Here is a 20,609-nt window from a genome sequence, read left to right as displayed (position 1 = left end):
TTGTCTGTGCTTGGGAGCTTTCCCAGTACTGCTGAGGGAGCCAGGCAGTGGAGGGGATCCAACCCCAGGCTCCTGTGTGCAAGGCATGCTCTGGGACTGTTGAGCTACCTCTCTGGTTCCTTAATCCAAAACTCATATACCAGTAATAACTTAATTAGTTTTCTCATGTAAGTTAATCTTCTTTCAAAATACTAAGTATTTTTTAACATGGAACACTTCTTGAATTTTCATGATATGTCTGTGTAGGAGCCATGCTAATCTTCGAGTTGTTCCAATTTTAGCATATATGCTGCTAAGCAAGCACCCAAATTTTAAAGGTCATGTAATAATACTATTATACCATAATCTAGTTAAAGCGCTTTTGGTTGGACAAGTTACTACACAAACATAAATGAACGTATATCCTTGTGTGTCTGGTGCTGGGGATCGAACACAGAGCCTCGCATCTGCAAGGCTACCACTCACAGAGCCTCGCATCTGCAAGGCTACCACTGAGCAATGTCTTGTCGTCTTTTTACTTGAGAAGTTATACTCCTTGAGCACTTTAAATATTTTTATTTAAATTTTTTTAATTTTAATTTTTTGGGGGATTTTTGGGCTACACTAAGCAATGCTCAGTGACTGCTCCTAGCTCTGTACTCAGGAATTACTCCTGTTGGTGCTTGGGGAACCATATGGGATGCTGGGAATTGAACCCAGGCTGGCCATGTGCAAAGCACGCACCCTACCTGCTGTACTGGCTCTCTGGCCCTGCACAGAATTTTTAGAGATTCCATTATTCAATATTTCTGGAGTGTCATATATAATTACCATAACAATTTAGTTAACTAAAGTGTTATTTTAACTAGCTTCCTTTAGTTAACTAAAGTGTTATGGTAATTGTATATGACACTGGCGTAAGCTAGAACAAGCCTAAATATTTTATTTGATATTTTTAATAAGGCTTTCAAAGCTTAATACAATGAAATATTTTGATTAAAACTAAGCACCAGTTACTAAGACCTCTGGCCTTATTTTTACTAACTTTTGTATTGCTGTAGTTTTAATTTTCATTATACTTTTTTCTATGTTTGGGTGAGTTTTTTTTTTTCTTCTGTCTTTATGGTGCCAGGATTTTGAACCCAGATATCATACATGCAAGTCAAGTGCTTTTCCTTTGAGCCACATCCCTGACTCTTGCTTTGCTGATACAATTCATTTAATAAAAAATTGAGTATCTGCACTATTAAGCCCTGTTTCTGGGTCATAGTGAACAGACAGATAAAAGTTCCAACCTTTGTGCTGAGCGATGTTACAGTGAGTAGGGTACTTTCCTTGCATGCAGCTGACCTGGTTTTGAACTTTAGCACCCAGGTGGTCCCCTGAGTGATCCTTGAACACAGAGCCAGGAGTAAACTGGGTTTGGTTTTGGATTTTGTTTTGGAGCCCTCACCTAGCGGTGCTTGGGGACCATATGATGCTGGGGTTGAAACCAGGCCTCACCATGCAAAACATGCTCTCAGCTCTTAGAGATAACTTTCTACGCCCAGATTGAATGTTAAGCTTAAAACACAAATTTCTGGAGCCAGAGTGATAGTACAGTGTGTAAGGTGCTTGCCTTCCATGTGACTGACCCAGATTTGATCTCCAACACCTCATCTGGGTCCCTTGAGCACTGCCAGGAGTGATCCCTGAACGCAGAAACAGGTGTAAGACCTGAGCACCACAGGTGTGGCCCTGAATCAACACAGAAACAAATTTTTTTGGCCCCACTCTTTACCTCCAGAATTTTTATTTTATGGCAAAATGTCTATAGTTTGCATTATTATTTATTTATTTTGCTTTTTGGGTCACACCCGGTGGTGCACAAAGGTTACTCCTGGCTCTGCACTCAGGAGTTACCCCTGGCAGTGCTCAGGGGACCATATGGGATGCTGGGAATTGAACCCGGGTCAGCCGCGTGCAAGGCAAATGCCCTACCTGCTGTGCTATCTCTCCAGCCCGTATAATTTACATTTTTTAAACCAGTACTGTGAGGTTCTTATTAATTCAAACTAATCTCAGAGCAGCAGCTGCAGATTTATGTGAACTTTGTAGAAATGCAGCAACTCAGATCTGATTCCAGACCTAAAATCAGATTCACATTCAAACTAAAGGTTAAGAACTCCTAGATAATTTTAATGTACACTGGGCAAGTTTCACAATCTCTGATCTAGTTAATTGCCCCTTTAAACAACCCCTTGGACCTTATCTCTCAATGCTGCTCTGAATTCAGTCACAAGAAGAAATTATTGGGTGGGATATAACTATGGCCTTACAGAAGTTTTGAAATTAGTATCTAACCTCAAGGTACCCAAGAGACTGCTAACTATTGTAGGTGATGAGTTAGCTCTGGTCATCTGTGAGAACCAGTGGGATTGCTGTTTTGTTTTTTACTTTTTTGAACTTTCAAAACATTTTCATAAAGTTTTTCATAATAATTGTTTACATTCAATATTTCAACACCAATCCCACCACCATTGCACCTTCCCGCCACTATTGCTTTGAATCTTCCCACCACCACCTCAGCCTACCCCTTAGACAGATGCTAAATAATTTATTTTGAATTGGTTGCCATGAATACTATGAAGTGTTGTGAGTCCACTTGGCCGCAAGCTCCTGGAATTCTTAAGTTTTTAAATATTTGGGGTCCAGAGGCATATCTGTGGCGTGCAGCTCTCTTCTGAGATCCATTTGTGAGTTTCTGAATCATGGCTGTTAACGTGCTTAAATGGCGCCAAGAGGCAGTTCTTGGGTATGACTGCCAGGAAAACGGGAAGGGCAGGAGAATGGGGGGAGGTTGCCCATCCCCGATTCCATGAAGTCTGGAGTTTTCAGTCGCTGGTCCCGCATACCTGGATGTTGGGGTCTCATCAGCTAGCTGAGACTTTGGCCAAATCCCCTGCTCCCTGGAAGCAAGAGCCCACCCTGTTTACAAAGACCCAGGGGGCCCGCTCCAGCCCTCCCCTCACGCAGGCACTCTGGTGGGACATGACTGTGCCCACCCCACCCATATTGTAAACTGACCCTAAGAGCAGGATATGTAAATCATTAACAGACATCTGTCCGACCCCTACCTGAGAAACAAGCTGTACGTGGGACTAGCCCCCTCCCTGAGTGTGGGATTGCCCCCCCCCCCAGTGTACTATAAGAACCCCTGGGTAGGGGCCAATAAATGGAGAACTGCTTGACCACCAGACTCCCCCCACCCCACCCCCCACCTTCGTGGTTTTTTTCTCTTGGTGGCAGCGACAGTGACCGTGACAGTCAGCCAGCAGGGCAGGAACCCAGGAATCCCGTGGTGCCCAGAGGGCCAGGGCAGAGGCTTCTCCCCTAGTAAGTCCAGAGACTTCAGGGACCAACACCTGGGTTTTTCAATGGTTTCATTCTCGTGCATGGAGGATTTGGGAAGAGCCTGTGAAGCTTGGCTGTGAGAGTGGCCACGATTGGGTTCTGGAGGTTTGCAGCTGCCAGAGTTCATTTGGGGCAGGTGGAGGGACACACCTGCCCCCCTCCAAGTTACCCTGGTGAAATCAGCTTGGCATGGGGTGGGGAGACATCTCCAGTGTGCTGCTCTCTGAGATTCATCTGTGAGTCTTTAATCATGTCCATTAATGCCCTTAAATGACCTGCTTTTAATCTCTTTTGAGATTTATTTATGGGTCTCTGAAGCAAGGCCAATAAATGAGCTTGTATAGCTGAGCCAGAGGTGGTTTGTGGGCGTGACTCCCACATACCTAACTTTTGGCCATTTAATTTTTCGAGAAACTTGGTCCCAAGTTGTTAGGGTCCAGCCAGACGCACAGTGGCAATTTTGGAGTATCAGGAAGCCTGAAGGCACCATAAGGCTGCTGATGCACTCGTCCTGCAGGTATAGGTTGACCTGCTGGGTGGCACCGTACCCCCTAGGAATTATTGTTTTGGATACAACTACAACCCATTCATGGTATTTGATTCAGGGAGCTGTGCCTTACATTCTGGTATTTTAAGAAAATTTGTCCTAGATTTTCTTTTTGTATGGCACCTGTTTCTCTGATAATCTCTCTTTTTTTTATTTGGGTTGACACTCTGGTCCTCAAGGGCTACTCCGACCTCTCGGGGTTCTGTGTTTGGAGCTGGTGACCCCAGCTATGTGGTTCTGGGTATCTAAGAGCAAAGCATGCTCACTGCCCCTTTGAGCTATTTCCCTGGCCCCCACTCTTGATAATTTTATCCACCTCTGTGGCTTAATCACATCTGACATTCATATCCAATGAATCATGCAATTTAGTAATTTTCCTCCTAAAAAGTTCTTTTGGGGTTGGGAAGATCATTCTAAGAAGTGGAGCACATGCTTTTTGTTTTTCTTTTTGGGTCACACCTGGCGATGCTCAGGGGTTACTCTTGGTTCTTCACTCAGTGGTGTTTGGGGGACCAGATGGGATGCCAGGAATTGAACCTGAGTGGGCAGAGCTAATGCCCTACCTGCTGTACTATCGCTCTGGCCCCAGGAGCACATGTTTTGTCAGGAGCACCACGTTACTCCAAGTTTACTATCAAGTATGGCCCCCAAATAAAGTCTTCATTTGTCTCTTTTCATCTACTTGATTTTACCCTAGTTTAAGCCATCACTTATCTGCGTTGAAAATAAATTGTTTTGTTGAAAATAAGTAGGTTGATTTAAGAATTCTATTTGATATTCTATTGTGTGTGTATTCTATTGTTTAAGTGTATGTATGTGCATAGTTTTGGGGCCACACCTGGCAGTGCTGATTGGACTATGTGGTGCCAGGGATCAAACCTGGGCATATGCTTAGCCTGCTGAATTCTCCCTAGCCCTTCATTTATTCATATTCTAATAGTTTTATTTTTCTTGGTTTTTGTTTTTGGGCCACATCCAGCAGTGCTTAGGACCTGTGGGTGACTCAGTGCTGTGGGTGACTCTGGCAGTGTTCAGGGGACTGAACTCTGACCTCTGGCACGCAAAACATACACTCAAGCGCATTGAGCTAACTCTCCAGCTTCAAATGGTTGCTCAGAGGGATTATGTTTATGGATCATTATAGGAAGAACATCTTAACAATGTTAAATTCTGATCATTTACTGACTATCACTGTCACTGTCCTATTCATCGATTTGCTTGAGCAGACCCAGTAACGTCTCCATTGTGACTATTGTTACTGTGTTTGGCATATCGAATACAATTGTTACTGTGTTTGGCATGGGTAGCTTGCTAGGCTTTTCCGTGTGGGCAAGATACTCTCAGTAGCTTGCCGGGCTCTCCGGGAAGGGCGGCGGAATTGAACTTGGGTCAGCCATGTTGGTCTCTTGCAAGGCAAATGCCCTACCTGCTGTGCTATTGCTCCCGCCCATATGCTGACTACCACACCAATTGTTAAAACATTCTTGGCAAGACAGGGGAGAGAGTACAGCTATAAGAAGCTTGTCTTGCACACAGCCAACACGTTTCTGATCCCTGGCTCAGAGCCAGAACTAAGCTAAGCCCTCAGTACAGCCAGACACGGTCCAAACACTGCAAACAAAGAACATTCTAGGAGTGAGGTTAATGCTTCATCTCTGGTCCCCAGAGTACTACCAGGAGAGAATCCATCTGGGGCTAACTGGCTGGAACACCAGCGCCCTAACCACTGCATTCACTCTGGCATCCCACATTATTTTCTAGCACACTCCCGATTCTGTCTGACATGCCTCTTGTTCAAGTTTCAGAACCGAGGCTCAGGTATTACAACTTTGAGGAATTCACTCCTTTATTCAGCTCAGTGCTCTTTTTTCTTTGTCTGAGGGGTGGGGGTGCGGGTACTATTACACCTCTCATGGCTCATAGTTCCCCTTCCCTCATTTCACCTTGATGAAGAGGCATAAGTTTTTTTTTTTTTTTTTTTTTTTTGCTGTTGTTTTGCAGTGCCAGAGATCCAACCCAGGACCTTATGCATGGAAGTCAGGCACTCCACCACGGGAGTCACATCTGTCGGATCTAAGGTTATTTTTTCCTTTTTCAGTTTTTGGGCCACACAAGGCAGTGCTCAGAGGTTAATTCTAGCTCCAGGCTCAGGAATCACTCCTGGCAAACTGGGGGATTGAGGTGGGGGGGATATAGTAGACCCGGGAATCAAACTCAGGTCGACAACATGCAAGGCAAAAATCCTATCTTCTGTACTGTATCACTCTGATATAGTCAGGTAGACAGGGAAAGGCCCTTGGCAAAGAAACTTAGGTCAACAAAGCTCCTGAGAAGGAAAATTTTAAGACTGATCCACCTTGTGGATACAGAAAACAAAGACCCAATAAAGACCATCGGCAGACCCTGAGGAGATTGGACTCCTCCCCATGAATTTCCTCCCCTTGAAAATTCTTGGGCCCCTCCTTCAATCCGATTAACTTCAGTAATTCAGCCTGGAGAAGACTCCAGAATTTGTAGATCAAGACAATCCGCAAGAGCCTACAAAAGCCATCCTGAACAAAGGAAGGGCCTTCATATGCTGCCCTGGCCGGTGTGCTGCTTGTGCCCACGTGACCGAGTACATGCAGTGCCTGAGCACATGACGCCGCATCTTCCCTCTTGAGATGTAGACTTTTCCGCTTTCCTTTCTAATGCTGGGGTGTGTGGAGAGAGGTAGAGAGGCTCTCTCCACCCTTGCTGAGAAGCCCCAGTTCTCTCTTGAGCGCTTTACTGTCTCTCTTACTTTCCACTCTCTCCCACTTTCGCTTCCTCCTTCCCTTCAGAAACCCTGCAGATAAAATCTGATTTACTTCATTGCTTGTCTACTCCTGAAATTCTTTTCTTCAAGGGAAGACAAGAACCCAGTAACCCTGGGTCCCGGGTGGCAGAAAGTGACTGTCTTTTCCTCTAGACTCATGTGGAGCCACCCATGGGGTCCACCGATATCAAGTCCGGGTCCCCCCACTCCCCAGATTCTTGAGGACATTCACATCTTTGGATCTCACGGTTAGCTAAATTGCTGTTCAGTTACTCAACTCCCTGGATTTAAGCGTTAACTACACCCTTGACTTCCTCGGCTCAGGACTGAGCCACTCCACCCTCCCCTTATTTCCCTTGTGAAACACGCTGGAAGTTGCAATCGACCTGCAACCGGCTCCAAAAGGCGCTCCGGGAGGAGGCTGAAAAGAAAAAAATAAAATAAATAAATATATTAAACCAGCATTCAGGACACCGCCCTCACTTCGCCGCTTCGGGTGTAACAGGTTTTTCTTGGCGAGTTAAGTCAAACAGGAAGAAGCTGGGCCAGCGGGGATGCGGGGCGCGGGGGGACTAGGACCTCACAGCCCGTTCCGAACCACAATCGCTCCCTCCTAAGAGTCTGCAGGGCAGCAGGACTTCCGGCCAGCGCGGGTGCCACGGGGTGGGGTGGGGTGGGGTGTTCCCGGCACCCCATCCCGGCTTCCCAGCGCCCCTATCCCACCCTCCGGAAACCGCGCTCCCGGAAAAAGAACGCCGGGCCGGGAAGGACGTCACGGATCGCAAAAGGCTCCCCCGCCCCCCCTGGAGCCAAGGTGCGAACCGGGGGGCGCCCGCCCGGAGTGCCGGGTGGCCGGGGACATGGACACGCACGCGCAGCCCACCCCCACGCCCCCCACCCCCCGGGACATTTCCCCGTCCCCACCCCCGTCCCGCCGGGCTCCGCGCGCACGCGCGGGCGGCGGCGGCGGCGCGCAGGGGCGGGACCGGCCGGCCACGGGGCCGCGCCGCGCGTCCCTCTCGCCGGTCCTCCACCGTCCCAGCCGGCCCCGCGCTCGCCGCCCGCCTCCCCGCCCCGCGCCGCACGCTGCGTGCCTGCTCGTTGGCTACTTCGGACGGAAGCTCGGTTGGTGTTTCTCTAGAAGTTTCCCCCCCCCTAGGGCGGCGGCGGTGCTCGGGAGCAGCAGCGGCAGCAGCAGCAGCAGCGGGTTCCCTTCGGGCAACTGTGCGGGTGAGGGATGGCGGCAGCTGCAGCAGGACCTGCAACAGCCCCGAGGTGCGTGTCCCCGTCCTCGCTCTTCTGTGTTTGCTCCCCACACTGCCACCACCACTCCCCCACTCCTCTTCCCTTGGCGAGTGACCCCTGCTGAAGTCCTTGTTTTCCTGGCAGGCTCTTCCCGAGCTTCTCAGATGCTCTGATCGACGAGGACCCCCGGGCGGCGTTAGAGGTGAGAGAGATCGGCTCAGCCTCCGGCTCATCGGAAGCGGCCGGGCCGGCTTGCAGGGACCAGGGCTGCTGTTTCCACGTTGTCTCCTCCCGGTTATGGACCTCCCGTCCCCAACCTACCCTCTGTCTCTTCGTTCTCCGTCCTAGACTTTTCCAGCATCCGCCGGGTTCCCTTAGACACAGTGGGCGTGTGGGTGCGTGGTGTGTGTGTGTGTGCGCGCGCGTGTGTATTTCATGACATTTCTGACCCCGAGAAAGAGCGAAGCTAGGCCAGGTGCTTTTCATTTGACAATTACTCTTGCCATTCTTCTGTACCTTGGCGTTGTGCTTAAGTGCTTGGAGGAACTGGGGTAAAAACTTTTTTTTTCCCGTGTGTTCTTAAAATGTTGCAGGGGTCTTCAGCTATTGGTTGTTTTTCTCACTTGTTCGTTCACCAAAACATTTTTCCCCCCTTTTGGAATTGGGGTGCAAGCCACTGTTTGCTGCGGATTCAGGTTTACTACATAAGCTACCCGTATAAAGCAGCTTGTGTTGGCGTGCAGGGAGAGACTAACGCTCTAAGGGGAAGATCATAGAGCAGTAGAGAAGTAACTGAAATCAAGAGAGCCCAAGTTAAGGATGCTTCAGATCACAAAACTTGTGATCTTGCTTTACCGCACAGAAAAGGTAATTCTGTTCGTTTCTTGCACGAGAGAAAGAGAACCTTTCCCCTTCAGCTATGGTTTCTGAGAAGGATTTGCAATGTGGGTGGAAATCTTTGTTGGTGTTTTGTTTGGGCACCACACCTGCAGTACTTAGGGTTTTGTGTTCAGAGCTGTGCCCCTGTGACCATATAAGGTACTGGGAATCAAAACGAGGTGGGCTTAGGGAGATGATTTCTTTGAGTAGAGAAAGGAAGGAATGACTCCAGAAACCGCGGAAACGAGCATCTAAGGCATAAAGAAGAGCCAGTGCTGAGATCCTGAAGGAACAGCAAAAAGGACGTTTTTGACCAGAGTGGATCAAAGATGAGTGAAAGGGGTTGGGGATGTCTCGCAAACCTGCCATGCCTGTATGAAGCCCTAGATTTGATTTCTAGCTCTGGCAATGCAGTGGGGTCAAGATAAGGGGAAAGAGGAAAGCACAGGTGGGCTACGTGGTGTCTCAGTGAGAATTAGAATGTCAGAGGAGGCACTGAGAATTTTCCCCCACAGTTGACTAGATGTGCATTTTCCAGAATCTGTATTCTGGTTCACTTAGTTAAGCCCAATTCCTACTTTTAAAATTGATCTATATAGAATTTCCTTTTATCTTTACTTTGGGCTACACCTGGTGGCACTTTAGTGACTATGTGGTGCCAAAGATCAAACCTGGAACTCCAGCATGCTCAAATCAAAAGCCCAATCTTGGACGTTCCTTTCTTTGGGATCCGGGGTAGAACACTGGGTGTTTAGGGATTATTTGCAGCTTAGTGCTCAGGGTCACTGGAGTCTAAAGCATGCAATCAGCCTATTGATCTCCAGCCACTAAAACTTTCACAGTATACTGGTGTAATGTGTTTCTCTGTCAATCAACATCTTGTTGGGTTTTTTTGTTTGTTTGTTTTTGTTTTTGTTTTGGGGACATACCTGCAGTGCTCAGAGCAGTTTCATGTTTCTGTGCTCTGGGGTCACTTGTGACAGGACTTAGGGAACATAGAGAGTGCCAGGGACGAAACCTGGGTTGACCACGTACAAGGCAAGGACCCTGCCGACTATAGCTCTGGCCCCTCTATGTCTTGTTTTGCTAATTTTTTTTTTTTTGTATAGAAATAGTAGAGCTCTTGAACCTACACAAAGATTTTCACAGATCAGGATTTCTAGAACATGTCTTTAGCAAGTCTCCTAACCTGCTCTTTCCTCTCAATATTTTTCTTGTCAGGTAACTCCTTTACTCTCTCTTACTTATCTCTATCATTTTGTTTATTCTTGCATAATCATCACCAGATACCCAGCTCACTGTATGTATTCTTCCTGCTTTGGGCACATCCATATTGTTGTGTGAAGAGGTTCCTTGCTGTGTAGTATTCCATTATAGAAGTCTAGCCTAATTTATTTCAGCGGTGGACGTTTGGATTATTTTTAGTTATTAGCCAGTGTGAATAAAGCCACTGGAAACTTGTTCATGTATTTTTGTGAACACATGCACTCCTTTCTATGGTATATACCTAGGAATGAATTTCGAGAGTAGGTAGTTAACTTTTGTACTTCGCATCACCTGGGAATTCATTATAAATGTAGATTCTTAGATGACTCCCCCCTACCCCCGCATATGCACAAACCAGGTTTACAGAAATCCTTACAGACACTTAGTACTTCTTACCCTTCCATTTTATACAAGAAAACAGAGAACTGAGACTCAGGTCAAAATGATCACTCATAAAGGGGTCTCAGGACACCTTTCTCTGGTGTGTTATGAAACTGATTATGTTTTCGAACATGTTCACCTGGAACTTTAGAAATTTAAATCATTATAACCTACAATAGATGAATCAGAAACTGGAGTGGGGAGGATTTATTGAGGCGCCACAGCAGTTGGTATTTGATGAAACTGATTATGTTTTCAAACATGTTCACCTGGAACTTTAGAAATTTAAATCATTATAACCTAAAATAGATGAATCAGAAACTGGAGTGGGGAGGATTTATTGAGGCGCCACACCAGTCGGTATTTGGCTCTCCTTGCTCTGTCCAGGAATCCTGGTAGTGCTCTGGGGTCTGTGCTGTGCTCAGTAAGCTGCCCTGGGCTTGTGCCCTTTTTTCTGTTTTTCTTCTTTTTGGGGTCACACCCGGCATTGCACAGGGATCGCTCCTGGCTCACGCACTCAAGAATTACTTTTGGCGGTTTTCGGGGAACCATATGGGATGCTGGGAATCGAATCCGGGTTGGCCACGTGCAAGGCCAACGACCTACCTGCTGTTCTATTGCTCCAGCCCCTGGGCTTGTGTCTTAACCCCTGTACTGTCTTTGGCCCTAGGGGAAGTTTTTTATTTGTAGATGAAAGTGTAGATAATCTTACCAAGATGATTGGTTAAATGTTAATTTCTAAAGAATTTATAATAAGTTGATCAGGAATGTTGTTGAGAACTGAAAGTGTATCCCCTTGGATTTTCCCCCGAGGCTAGTTTTTGAAATTCACATCACTTTTTAAAAAATTTTTTTTAAATGAAATCACCTGTGAGATATCTCCTTATAAAGCTATTTGTGATAGGGTTTCAGTCATTCAGTGGTCCAACACCCATCCCTCCACCTTTGTACGTTTCCCACCACCAATGTCCCCAGTTTCTCTGCCCCTCCCCACCAAATCCTCCCCCACCCTGCTTCTCTTTCTCTTTCTCTCTTTCTCTCTCTCTCTCTCTCTCTCTCTCTCTCTTTCTCTTTCTCTTTCTCTTTCTCTTTCTCTCTGTCTCTCTGTCTCTGTTTCTCATGCACGCATGCTCTCTCTTGCTCTCTCCTGGGCATTTACATCACTTTTTACATGGGGGGGGGGCCACTGGGGAATGTAGGGGCTCATACTTACAAAGCTAATGTGCTACATTCCTGTTCCCAGAATCATTGTTGTGGTTTGGGTCCACACCTAGGCGGTGCTCTGTACTTACTTCTCCCTCTGAGTTCAGGGAGCACTATTGGTGGGGCTCAAGGGGCTATAAGGGATGCCAGAGAGAGAAATCAGGTGAACAACGTGCAAGGCAAACACCCTACCCTCTGTACAATTGCCCAGGCCCCCAAATGTTAGAGTTTTATGAAAGAATATCAGTGATTGGGAGATTGCTCAGGGGTGGGTCCAGGGTGAGTGTGCATGTGTAAGGCTCCGACTTTGATCCCAGCATCTCTCCTAACTAGCACCACTGTGCATGGCCCTTGGAGACTCAAGCACCATCACATCGCTAGGCTCTAGCATTAAACCATCTGGACTTGGTGGCTAAGTATCACCCAGAATGGCTCTTGGCCTCCTGAACATTGGGAGCCCCTACCCCCTACTCCACCCCCCCCCCCCCACACACACACACACTGAAAAATACCATATGGAGCCGGAGCAATAGTACAGTGGGTAGGGTGCTGGGTTTGCACAAGGCCAACTTGGGTTTTGCCCCCAGCACCCCATTTGGTCAAGTAATCCCTGAGCATCATTGGGTATGGCCTGAAAACCCTCCCTCCCCCTGAAAAAGAAAATATGATCCAATAAGTAATGTAAGTAATAAAAGGGAAATATTCTTAAGCTGATTCATATTTTTTAAGGGTTCGGGAAACTATGTACTAAAACTTAGACATTGGTAAATCAATGATAAATTCATTAAAAGATGTAGGCAAAAGTAAAAGAAAACCAGAGTTTTATATACGTTGTATTGAGAACCAGGATATAAAGACACTTAAGACTGCAGTGAGGGAGTTCACAGTCTAAAAGATAGAAAGGACACATCAGCGGATCTTTAAGATTTAAGTATCCTTGCGCTGGAGAGAACTCAAGGGGCCGAGTGCAGGCTTTGCATGTGGGAGACTAGGGTTCGGTCCCTACACGTGCCAGTGTCCTCTTGGCACCCACCAGGAGTGATCAAGGATAGCCACGCGTGGCCCCAAAAGTCCTCCAGTGAAGGTGTGTGTAAAGATGCTGAGCTTGGCGGAGACTGGAACAGTCAGGAAGTTTCAGTTCAGTAGGGAAAAAAGATAGAAGGATTCAGTGAAAAGACAGACAGACATGGAATGACCTCTGTCATATGTGGGAAATAAGTAAGCACAGTAGGGAGTAACCTGCCCAAAGGCCTGGAAACTGAGCATGCTCATTTCCAGTAGGAAGCCTCAGGGTGGGGAGGCGGGTGGGAAGGGTCACGCCGGAGACTGATGCCGGGCATAGCAGTTTTGTAAATCATGGTACCTAAGATAAAATAAAATTTATAAAATACGTGGAATCTGAGGCTCTTGAGGGGGCCCGCTATGGAGAGTTGTGAAGATTGTGGGCTCTGGAGTCACACCGATTGGCTCTAAATCCTAGTTTCATAATTATAATCTCAGAAAATTTTCTGTTGTACCCTGAATCATATTTTCCAACAAGGAAATGGAATTAAATAGGACCTATAGTAATTTTTTTAAATGAAAAGTAATTTCCATGGCGAGGTCTTTGGAGGTATAAAGGTAAAGGCCCTCCCGTTGTTCATTGATTTGCTCGAGCAGGCCCAGTAACGTCTCCATTGGAGACTTTGTTGTTACTGTGTTTGGCATATTGAATACGTCCTGGGGAGCTTGCCAGGCTTTGCCATGCAGGCGAGATACTCTCCGTAGTTTGCCGAGCTCTCCAAGAGGGGTGGAGGAATCGAATTCGGGTCGACCATGTTGGCTGCGTGCAAGGCAAACGCCCTACTGCTGTGCTATCGCTCCAGCCCCAAATGCCCTAATGCCCTCCAAATGCCCTACCGCTGTGCTATCGCTCCATACCTTTGGAGGTATAGATGACTTTTTTTGCTTTGTGAGTTCTAGCTACACCTTCTTTTTCTTTGGGCGGTCGGAGGGGCACACCTGTCACTTGCTCAGGGTTCACACCTGGCTCTGCTCAGAGGTCAGTCCTAGTGGTGCTCAAGGGATCAAGCATACCTGCTGTAACATTACTTCCACTTCAGTTTTTTGTTGCCGTTGACTTGAATGTGTTAATCCCAACCCTGGTGGAGGGCCTTTGGAACTTTAGGGTTTTTTTTTCTTTCTGAAGTATATTTTCTCTGACCTGGTTCTTGTATGGAGAGTCTCATCGCCTTAAATTTTAGCTGAAATGTTACCTCAGAAGCTGTGTTCTCTCTGAGCACCCCAAGTTAGACCAGTGTGTATAAGTTTAAGGAGAACAGGGGTCTTGTGCATCTTACTGCTGTGTATTCAGTGTGGTAGCCCAGGATGCAGTAGATACCAGATGCCTACCAGTAGATGCCTACCAGAATTCTTGAAAAATTCTTAAGTATTTTCCTAATACTTAAGAAAAATTAATACTTAAAAAGTTTTTCTTTTGATTATTTGAGTTATCAGTACTTCTCATACCAAAATGATAAAAAAAAAATTTTTTTGTGCTTGTATTTTATAGTTCACCAGATTACTGTCAAGAATTTTAAATTGTTTTACTTTAACATAAAGGATTTTTTTTATGTGAATGTAATTGTTGGACATGTTTACATTTTTGTGTAGGTCTACGCTCAATAATAGCCTTTGCTACTGAATTCTTAGCGTTTGGGATACCTCCCGTTACTTGAATAACCAGCAACTGTTGTTACAGAAACAGAATGCTGAAAAAGTGCCACAGTCACAAAGTATGGTTTTTGCTTCACTTTTCCTATTCTTTTATATTGCTTATTCAGAATAAACTCTGTAGTGACTTCTCAGTTTGTGTGTCAGATGTTCAGTTTGTGTTTGGCTTGTTTTGGTAAATTTTTAAGCAGCCAAAGAAGTTACTCGCTTAGTTTATTTAATCACCATAACAGGTCCTGCCTTGTGGGGGGTTGTTGTCTGGGCATCACTCAGTGGTGATCAGGAATGTCCCTTGGTGGTGCTGAGGATTCTGAGGGGGCTCTAACCAGGATCAGCGGCATGCAGGCTAAGGGCCTTACGTCCTATACCTGCTGGCCCCTTTTTTTAAAAAAACAATTTTTTTATGTAGGAGTACTGCTATTTATTCAGCCACTGATTAGCTGATTGAATTGTGCATGAACTCCACCTTACTTTTTTTTTCATTTTTTATAATTTTATTTATTGAATCACCATGAGAGCAGTTACAAAGCTTTCGGGTTTAAGTCTCGGTCATACAATGAAACACCTGTACCTTCACCAGTGCCCGTTCTCCACCCCCAACAACCCCAGTATACCCCCATCCCACACCCTCCCCCTACCCGTGGGGCAGATGATTTCCGCATTACTTTCTCTCTCTACTTTGATCACGTTCAATACTTTGACACCAGACCCACCATTATTATTTGAGATTTTACCCCAACACTCAGATCTGCTGAAAAAGGCAATAGTGGACAATTTGTTTTCTATTGCTGGTTATGAATAACATATGATGTTGCATTGTTTTTAAAGGTCATTTTAACTTGGTTGGTTGTAATTCAGAAGTTTTTAGGGCCAGAAAGCTAGTACAAGAATCAGGCACTTGCCTCTGTGGGCCCCTGAGCACTGCCAGTATTGATCTCTGAGAGTAGACCTAGGATACCGCACCCTTCCCCCCCCAAGCTTGGCTGGGTATGTCCAAAAATATAAAAATAAGTAAAAAAATTTTAAGTGAGTGATTTTTTTATGACTCTTTAAAAAGAATATCATTTGATTTATTATACCATACCAGTTTATTGCCTATGCTTAAAGTGTATCTTAAATACTTGTAAATGGGTGATCCAGGTACTGAATTGTAACAGCCTTTTATGTCCATAATATACCACTTTCTCGCTGAGTAAAGGCTACTAATTTAGTTAAAAGATATATCTGAGTAGAGAGGTATCAGGTGTTCTCAAAATTGAAAATTTAGCACAAGATGGTATGCAGCCTAGGAATTTCAAAGTCTAGAAAAAAATAAAGAACATCAAATGATGTGTGAAAGAAACTTATTAAGAATTACCAATAGAGGAACTGGAGCGATAGCACAGTGGATAGGGCATTTGCCTTTTACGCAGCCAACCCAGGTTCGATTCCCAGCATCCCATATGGCCCCCTGAGCACCACCAGGGATAATTCCCGAGTGCAGAGCCAGGAGTGATCCCTGTGCATCTCCAGGTGTGACCCAAAAAGAAAAAATAAAAGAATTACCAAGAAACTTGGTTTGTGGTTAGTAGTTAAAATTCAGTTTTGGGAAGCTGGGGATGTCTATAGCTTAGGATAGAAATATAGGCTTTGCAAATTCTGGATTTGATCTCTGGTACCCCCCTCCCCCTCACCCTCCAAAGCTAATTTGGAATCAGATGTGAGTATGAATCCTGTCTTTGGCACAGTTTTGTCACTAAGTAACTAGGAAGTGAGGGAATGGCTTTTTGATGCACATCTAGGGAGAAGCGGATTCTAGTGAGAAAGCAGTAGGATACAAAGTCCTGAAGTGTGTGTAAGACTGAATGGGGGACACCTCTGTGGCTAGAATTGGTGACCGGGACAGGAGAAACAAAGATGAGAGCAGAGATGTGGTAGGCTCTCTTGCCGGCAAAAGGAAGGTAGGTCTTGGGAGGTCCTGGGTTTTTGCCCAAGTCCAGTCAGAGTGAGGAAAGACCTTGGGGGAAGTTTTATGCAGAGACATGATTTGATTTTCCAATAGGTGATAGGAATGAAGATAGTAAAAAGCAGGTTGTATGTTAGATATATTGTGTTTTAGATAAGTGATTATCAAGTTTGATGTAGTGAATGCATTTGCTTTGTGAGAGTCACATTATCAGGATAAGGAAATTGAATGACACCTGTGACTGTTGAACTATTGTACACAAACCACAAAATAAATTCAGAGGTAATGATAAAGTGTTTCTGCTCTGCCGCCTCACCGGTCCTGCTCTCTTGAGTCTTTGTTGTTACCCTTTGTTCACTGTTTGTTGTTACTATTTATTTATTGTTACTACCCAAGGTAGCAAAAGTTTCAATCTATGTAATGTGAACTGGATCTGTTGGTAGTAGTGCTCCTATGAGCTGGGCTTTCTATAGACTGCTGTTAAGGTTTTAGGGTTCTCTGCTATTGATAGGAAAGGGCCAGTTAAGTCAGGTTGTGTATTTATGAATTCTGTTAACCTCTTTGACCTTAGATTTAATTTCCAGGTTTTTGTTTTTCCTATTGGACAGCCTTAGGTTTTCTTGGCATGTCAAATTCTACACAGGGTCTTCTTTTAATTAGAAGTAGAAAATCTATGATGGTCTGTGTATACCAGCTACACTCTTTGGAGTAAATGGGATGACAATAATGACCATTTATTGAGGCCCTATGATAGATCAGTAACCAAATGCTTTACACAAATAATATAATAGATTTTTACTTTTGTGGGAAGAACAGAGTAGAAAAGGAAATACTGATCCTCTTGCAATATAAGTTCCTGGCTTACTCTCCTTTTGTTTTTATCTCTAGATAGGATACGATAAAAGATTATTTGATTAAAAACCACATTTAATTAAAATTCAGTAGCTTGATGGGCATTTGCTGACACTCAATATGTTTATTTTTACAGGAGCTGACTAAGGCTTTGGAACAGAAATCAGATGATGCCCAATATTACTGTCAAAGAGCTTATTGTCACATTCTTCTTGGGAATTACTGTGGTAACTTTTCTTACAAAGTATATCTTTTTTTCTTTATATGTTAACTACACCTTTTGCTCAAGAGAAGGTGAATCAAATAGGAGATTCTCTTTAATGATACAAATTGATTTTGGGCGTGGAGATTGTGTGAAGGATACTGGAGCACATATTTTGCATATGAGAGGGCCCAGCGTGGTTGCCTGCCATCTCATCTAGCTGGGAGCACCCCCTGACCACCAGGTGTAGCCTCAAAGTCTCCCCACATTTTTATTTCCCAGTATTACTTTTGTAACTAGTCTGGTTAAAATGAGTCTAGGTAGGGAAAAATTCATACATGGAGTCAGAATATGTAAGTGACCAATGAGATGATGAGATAAACTTTGTGATACAGTACTGGATTGGCTCAGAGATTTAAGACAAAAACTAAATATTAAGACAATGGGAAAGTATGAGGGTAGCGTTTATTTGAATTTTATCTTAGGTTAGCATTTCCTGATATAAGCAATTTGTTCATTTTTTTTTTCAGCTTGAAGTATTTAAAATATAAGTGAATCTGAAATTTGTAATATTTGTTAGGAATAATAAGTAACTGACTAAAAATGCTATTTTTTTCATACACAGATGCTATTGTTGATGCAAAGAAATCTCTTGAACTTAATCCAAATAATGCCTCTGCTATGCTGAGAAAAGGGTATGAATAACTACTCTTCTTGTTGGATCTGGACTGTAGAGGGTTGGATTTGTTAAATGAATTCATTGTAGGCTTTATGTAAATAGGAAATTTTGTGTTTGTGCATTTTATATCTAAGATGGGATTTAATTTAAAATGCAATTTATGTTCTGTTGTGATGAGAGATCTGTTTGTGTTTTAAAATAGTAATGATTGAACTAACTGCGAGATAGAGATGACACAGATGGATTTGAAATTGCTGTTCAGTGCATTATTTGGAATTTACTGTATTTAAAAAGTATCCTTTTCATGAGGATAGGATACAACCAGTTGGATAGGCTACATTTAATTGCTATGGAAACTGGATGTACTTTATATTTCAGTTTGTTTCTGATAAGTGTGACTTGATTATTTAAATGAGAAATTTGAAAAATGTGTTTAACTCCTTAGAATTTTGGCACAAACAAGTATATGCAACAGATTGCTTCAGCAGTGAGTTCCAAAGTTACACTTTAGTGGGATTATGCCGGTTGTCCACTAATTTTTTGGTTTTGAAGCTATACCCAGCTATGCTCAGGTGCTCCCCAGCTCGGTACTCAGGGGTCACTCCTGGTTGAGGTTGGGAGATTGTGTGATGCCAAGGATTGAATTTTGGTCTGCTGCATACATAGCATGCACTCAGCCATTGAATCATTTTGCTGGCCCAGATTGCACTATTTTTGGTAGGAGCCTGTTCTGGGGTTTCTTGGCTTATCATTAGTTTTATATTTTTAACAGATAAGTAGGAATTTTTATTTAGAAAGGCTTTGTATCATCACCTTATGTATGTGGTATTTGTTTTCAATATGCTTATGCAGGATTTGTGAATACCATGAAAAAAACTATGCTGCTGCTCTAGAAAGTTTCACAGAAGGACAGAAATTAGATAGTAAGTATTAGAACTTTGGTAATAATAATCTCTTATTTCTATGTGTCTCGATGCATAACTAATTTTTTTACATGCAATCTAATTATAGAAACCTTTTTTTCTACCCTTAATGACATTTCGTGTTGATTGCAAAATGTGAATTTAGTTAAGTGATTAAATTGGCCTTTAGCATTCAAGTCACAGATAAACTTTGCCATTAGAAGATAAAAGTATAAACACTCAGCTTGTTTTTCAAGCCCGTGTTCTCCCTTGACGACATCTTGCTTGCTTTTCTCTGTGTTTCATTGCTTACCTATTTTCACTCTGGAAAAGCCTGTTTCTCTCTCAAATATGTGCTTCTGCCTTTCTCTCCCTTCACATCTTGCTAAGTTTCAATAAAATCTTTTTTTGCTTCACCCCCCCCCCCCCCACCAAAAGTATAAACACTCAGTGTGCTCCCTTTAGTGTGACTTATTTTCTCGTGGAAATCTAAGTATAATTTTTCCTCATGTTTTAAGAGTTTTTATTCAAATTGCTGAAAAAAGAAATGTGTTTTGAGGGCTGGGGGCCACACACAGTGGTGCTCGGGGCTTACTCCTTTAACTCCATGAGATAGGTTATTGAAAGCATTTTATCAAAGTAAAATGTGAGTCTGAATAAGCTCTAAATAGGTGAAGAACTACAGAAGAAGCGTGGAACGTTGTAGTACTGAATGATTTGTTTGGGGGCCCACCTGGCAGTACTAAGGGCTTGCTCCTGGCTCTGTGCTCTGAGATCACTTCGGGTGGGGCCTGGGGGACCATATATAAATGCTGGGAATTGATTCCGGTTCAGCTGCATGCGAAGCAAAAACACTACTACACCATGAGAGTACCTCTTTTTTTTTTTTCCTCTGGTTTTGGGACCAGACACAGTGATGCACAGGGTTACTCCTGGTGTTGCTTGGGGGACCATATGGGATGCCAGAGATCAGATCTAGGTCAGGCACGTACAAGGCAAACGCCCTACTGGCTGCACTTTTTCTCCGGCTCCAGTATTTCACTTTAGATGTCATCTTTTTGGGAGGCAAATAAGAAAAGTATCACAGCAGTGTGGTTACGCAGATTCATACATAATCTAGAAAGTGGAAGAATCAAGAATTTTAAAATCTGCAAAATACCGGATGAGATTATAATCTGTCTCAGATAATTCTGTGTTACGGATTTTTCGGCTCTCCTCTGATGACAAGGCTCACTCACAGTCCTGGCTGTGGACCTCTCAGCTGTGCTTGCCATCAGCTTGTGGTGCTTGTGTGCTTCGCCATAGTGCTTACCAGGTTTATAGTTCTTTATGGTTATGGTGCTTGCCCATTGTTTGTTAGTGCTGTGAGCGAACATACTTGCTCACTGGCAACTCTCATGTTCTTTTAGGGTGTGGTACTCCCTGGAGTTTGTAGTTCTTGTACATACCTGGATTTGGGCAGCAGAAAGTCACTTGGAGTGCCAAGGACTGCAGACTACAAGCTGCCAGACACAGTTCTATCCCAGAATAGAATCCTAGCCTTACGCTTGCAGGGCAGGTGCTAAGCCACTGAGCTCTGTGTACTGTGTTATCTTTGATAATTGAGTATCACAGTTCTGTACAGCAG

At 44.2% G+C, this 20,609-nt stretch overlaps 1 protein-coding gene and 1 non-coding gene across 2 annotated transcripts in view; one reads left to right on the top strand and one right to left on the bottom strand.

Annotated features, from left to right (window-relative positions):
• Positions 1–201: 201 nt before the first annotated feature.
• On the bottom strand, positions 202–304 carry LOC130019494 (U6 spliceosomal RNA). Its single transcript, XR_008791819.1, has one exon. It is a non-coding gene; the product is annotated as a U6 spliceosomal RNA (small nuclear RNA).
• Positions 305–7,870: 7,566 nt separating this feature from the next.
• Positions 7,871–20,609, top strand: part of SUGT1 (SGT1 homolog, MIS12 kinetochore complex assembly cochaperone) — a 41,769-nt gene continuing 29,030 nt past the window's right edge. The window contains exons 1-5 of the mRNA XM_056109767.1: positions 7,871–7,991; positions 8,106–8,163; positions 17,336–17,426; positions 18,027–18,096; positions 18,933–19,003. Coding sequence (XP_055965742.1) covers positions 7,954–7,991; positions 8,106–8,163; positions 17,336–17,426; positions 18,027–18,096; positions 18,933–19,003 — 328 coding nt within the window. The 5' untranslated portion in view covers positions 7,871–7,953. The remainder of the gene's footprint in view (positions 7,992–8,105; positions 8,164–17,335; positions 17,427–18,026; positions 18,097–18,932; positions 19,004–20,609) is intronic.

The sequence above is a fragment of the Sorex fumeus genome, unplaced genomic scaffold (assembly GCF_029834395.1).
Source record: "Sorex fumeus unplaced genomic scaffold, SorFum_2.1 ptg000008l, whole genome shotgun sequence".
NCBI classification, from domain to species: domain Eukaryota; kingdom Metazoa; phylum Chordata; class Mammalia; order Eulipotyphla; family Soricidae; genus Sorex; species Sorex fumeus.
Note: the sequence above shows the minus strand (reverse complement) of the source record. Positions and strands in the feature narration are given on the sequence as shown.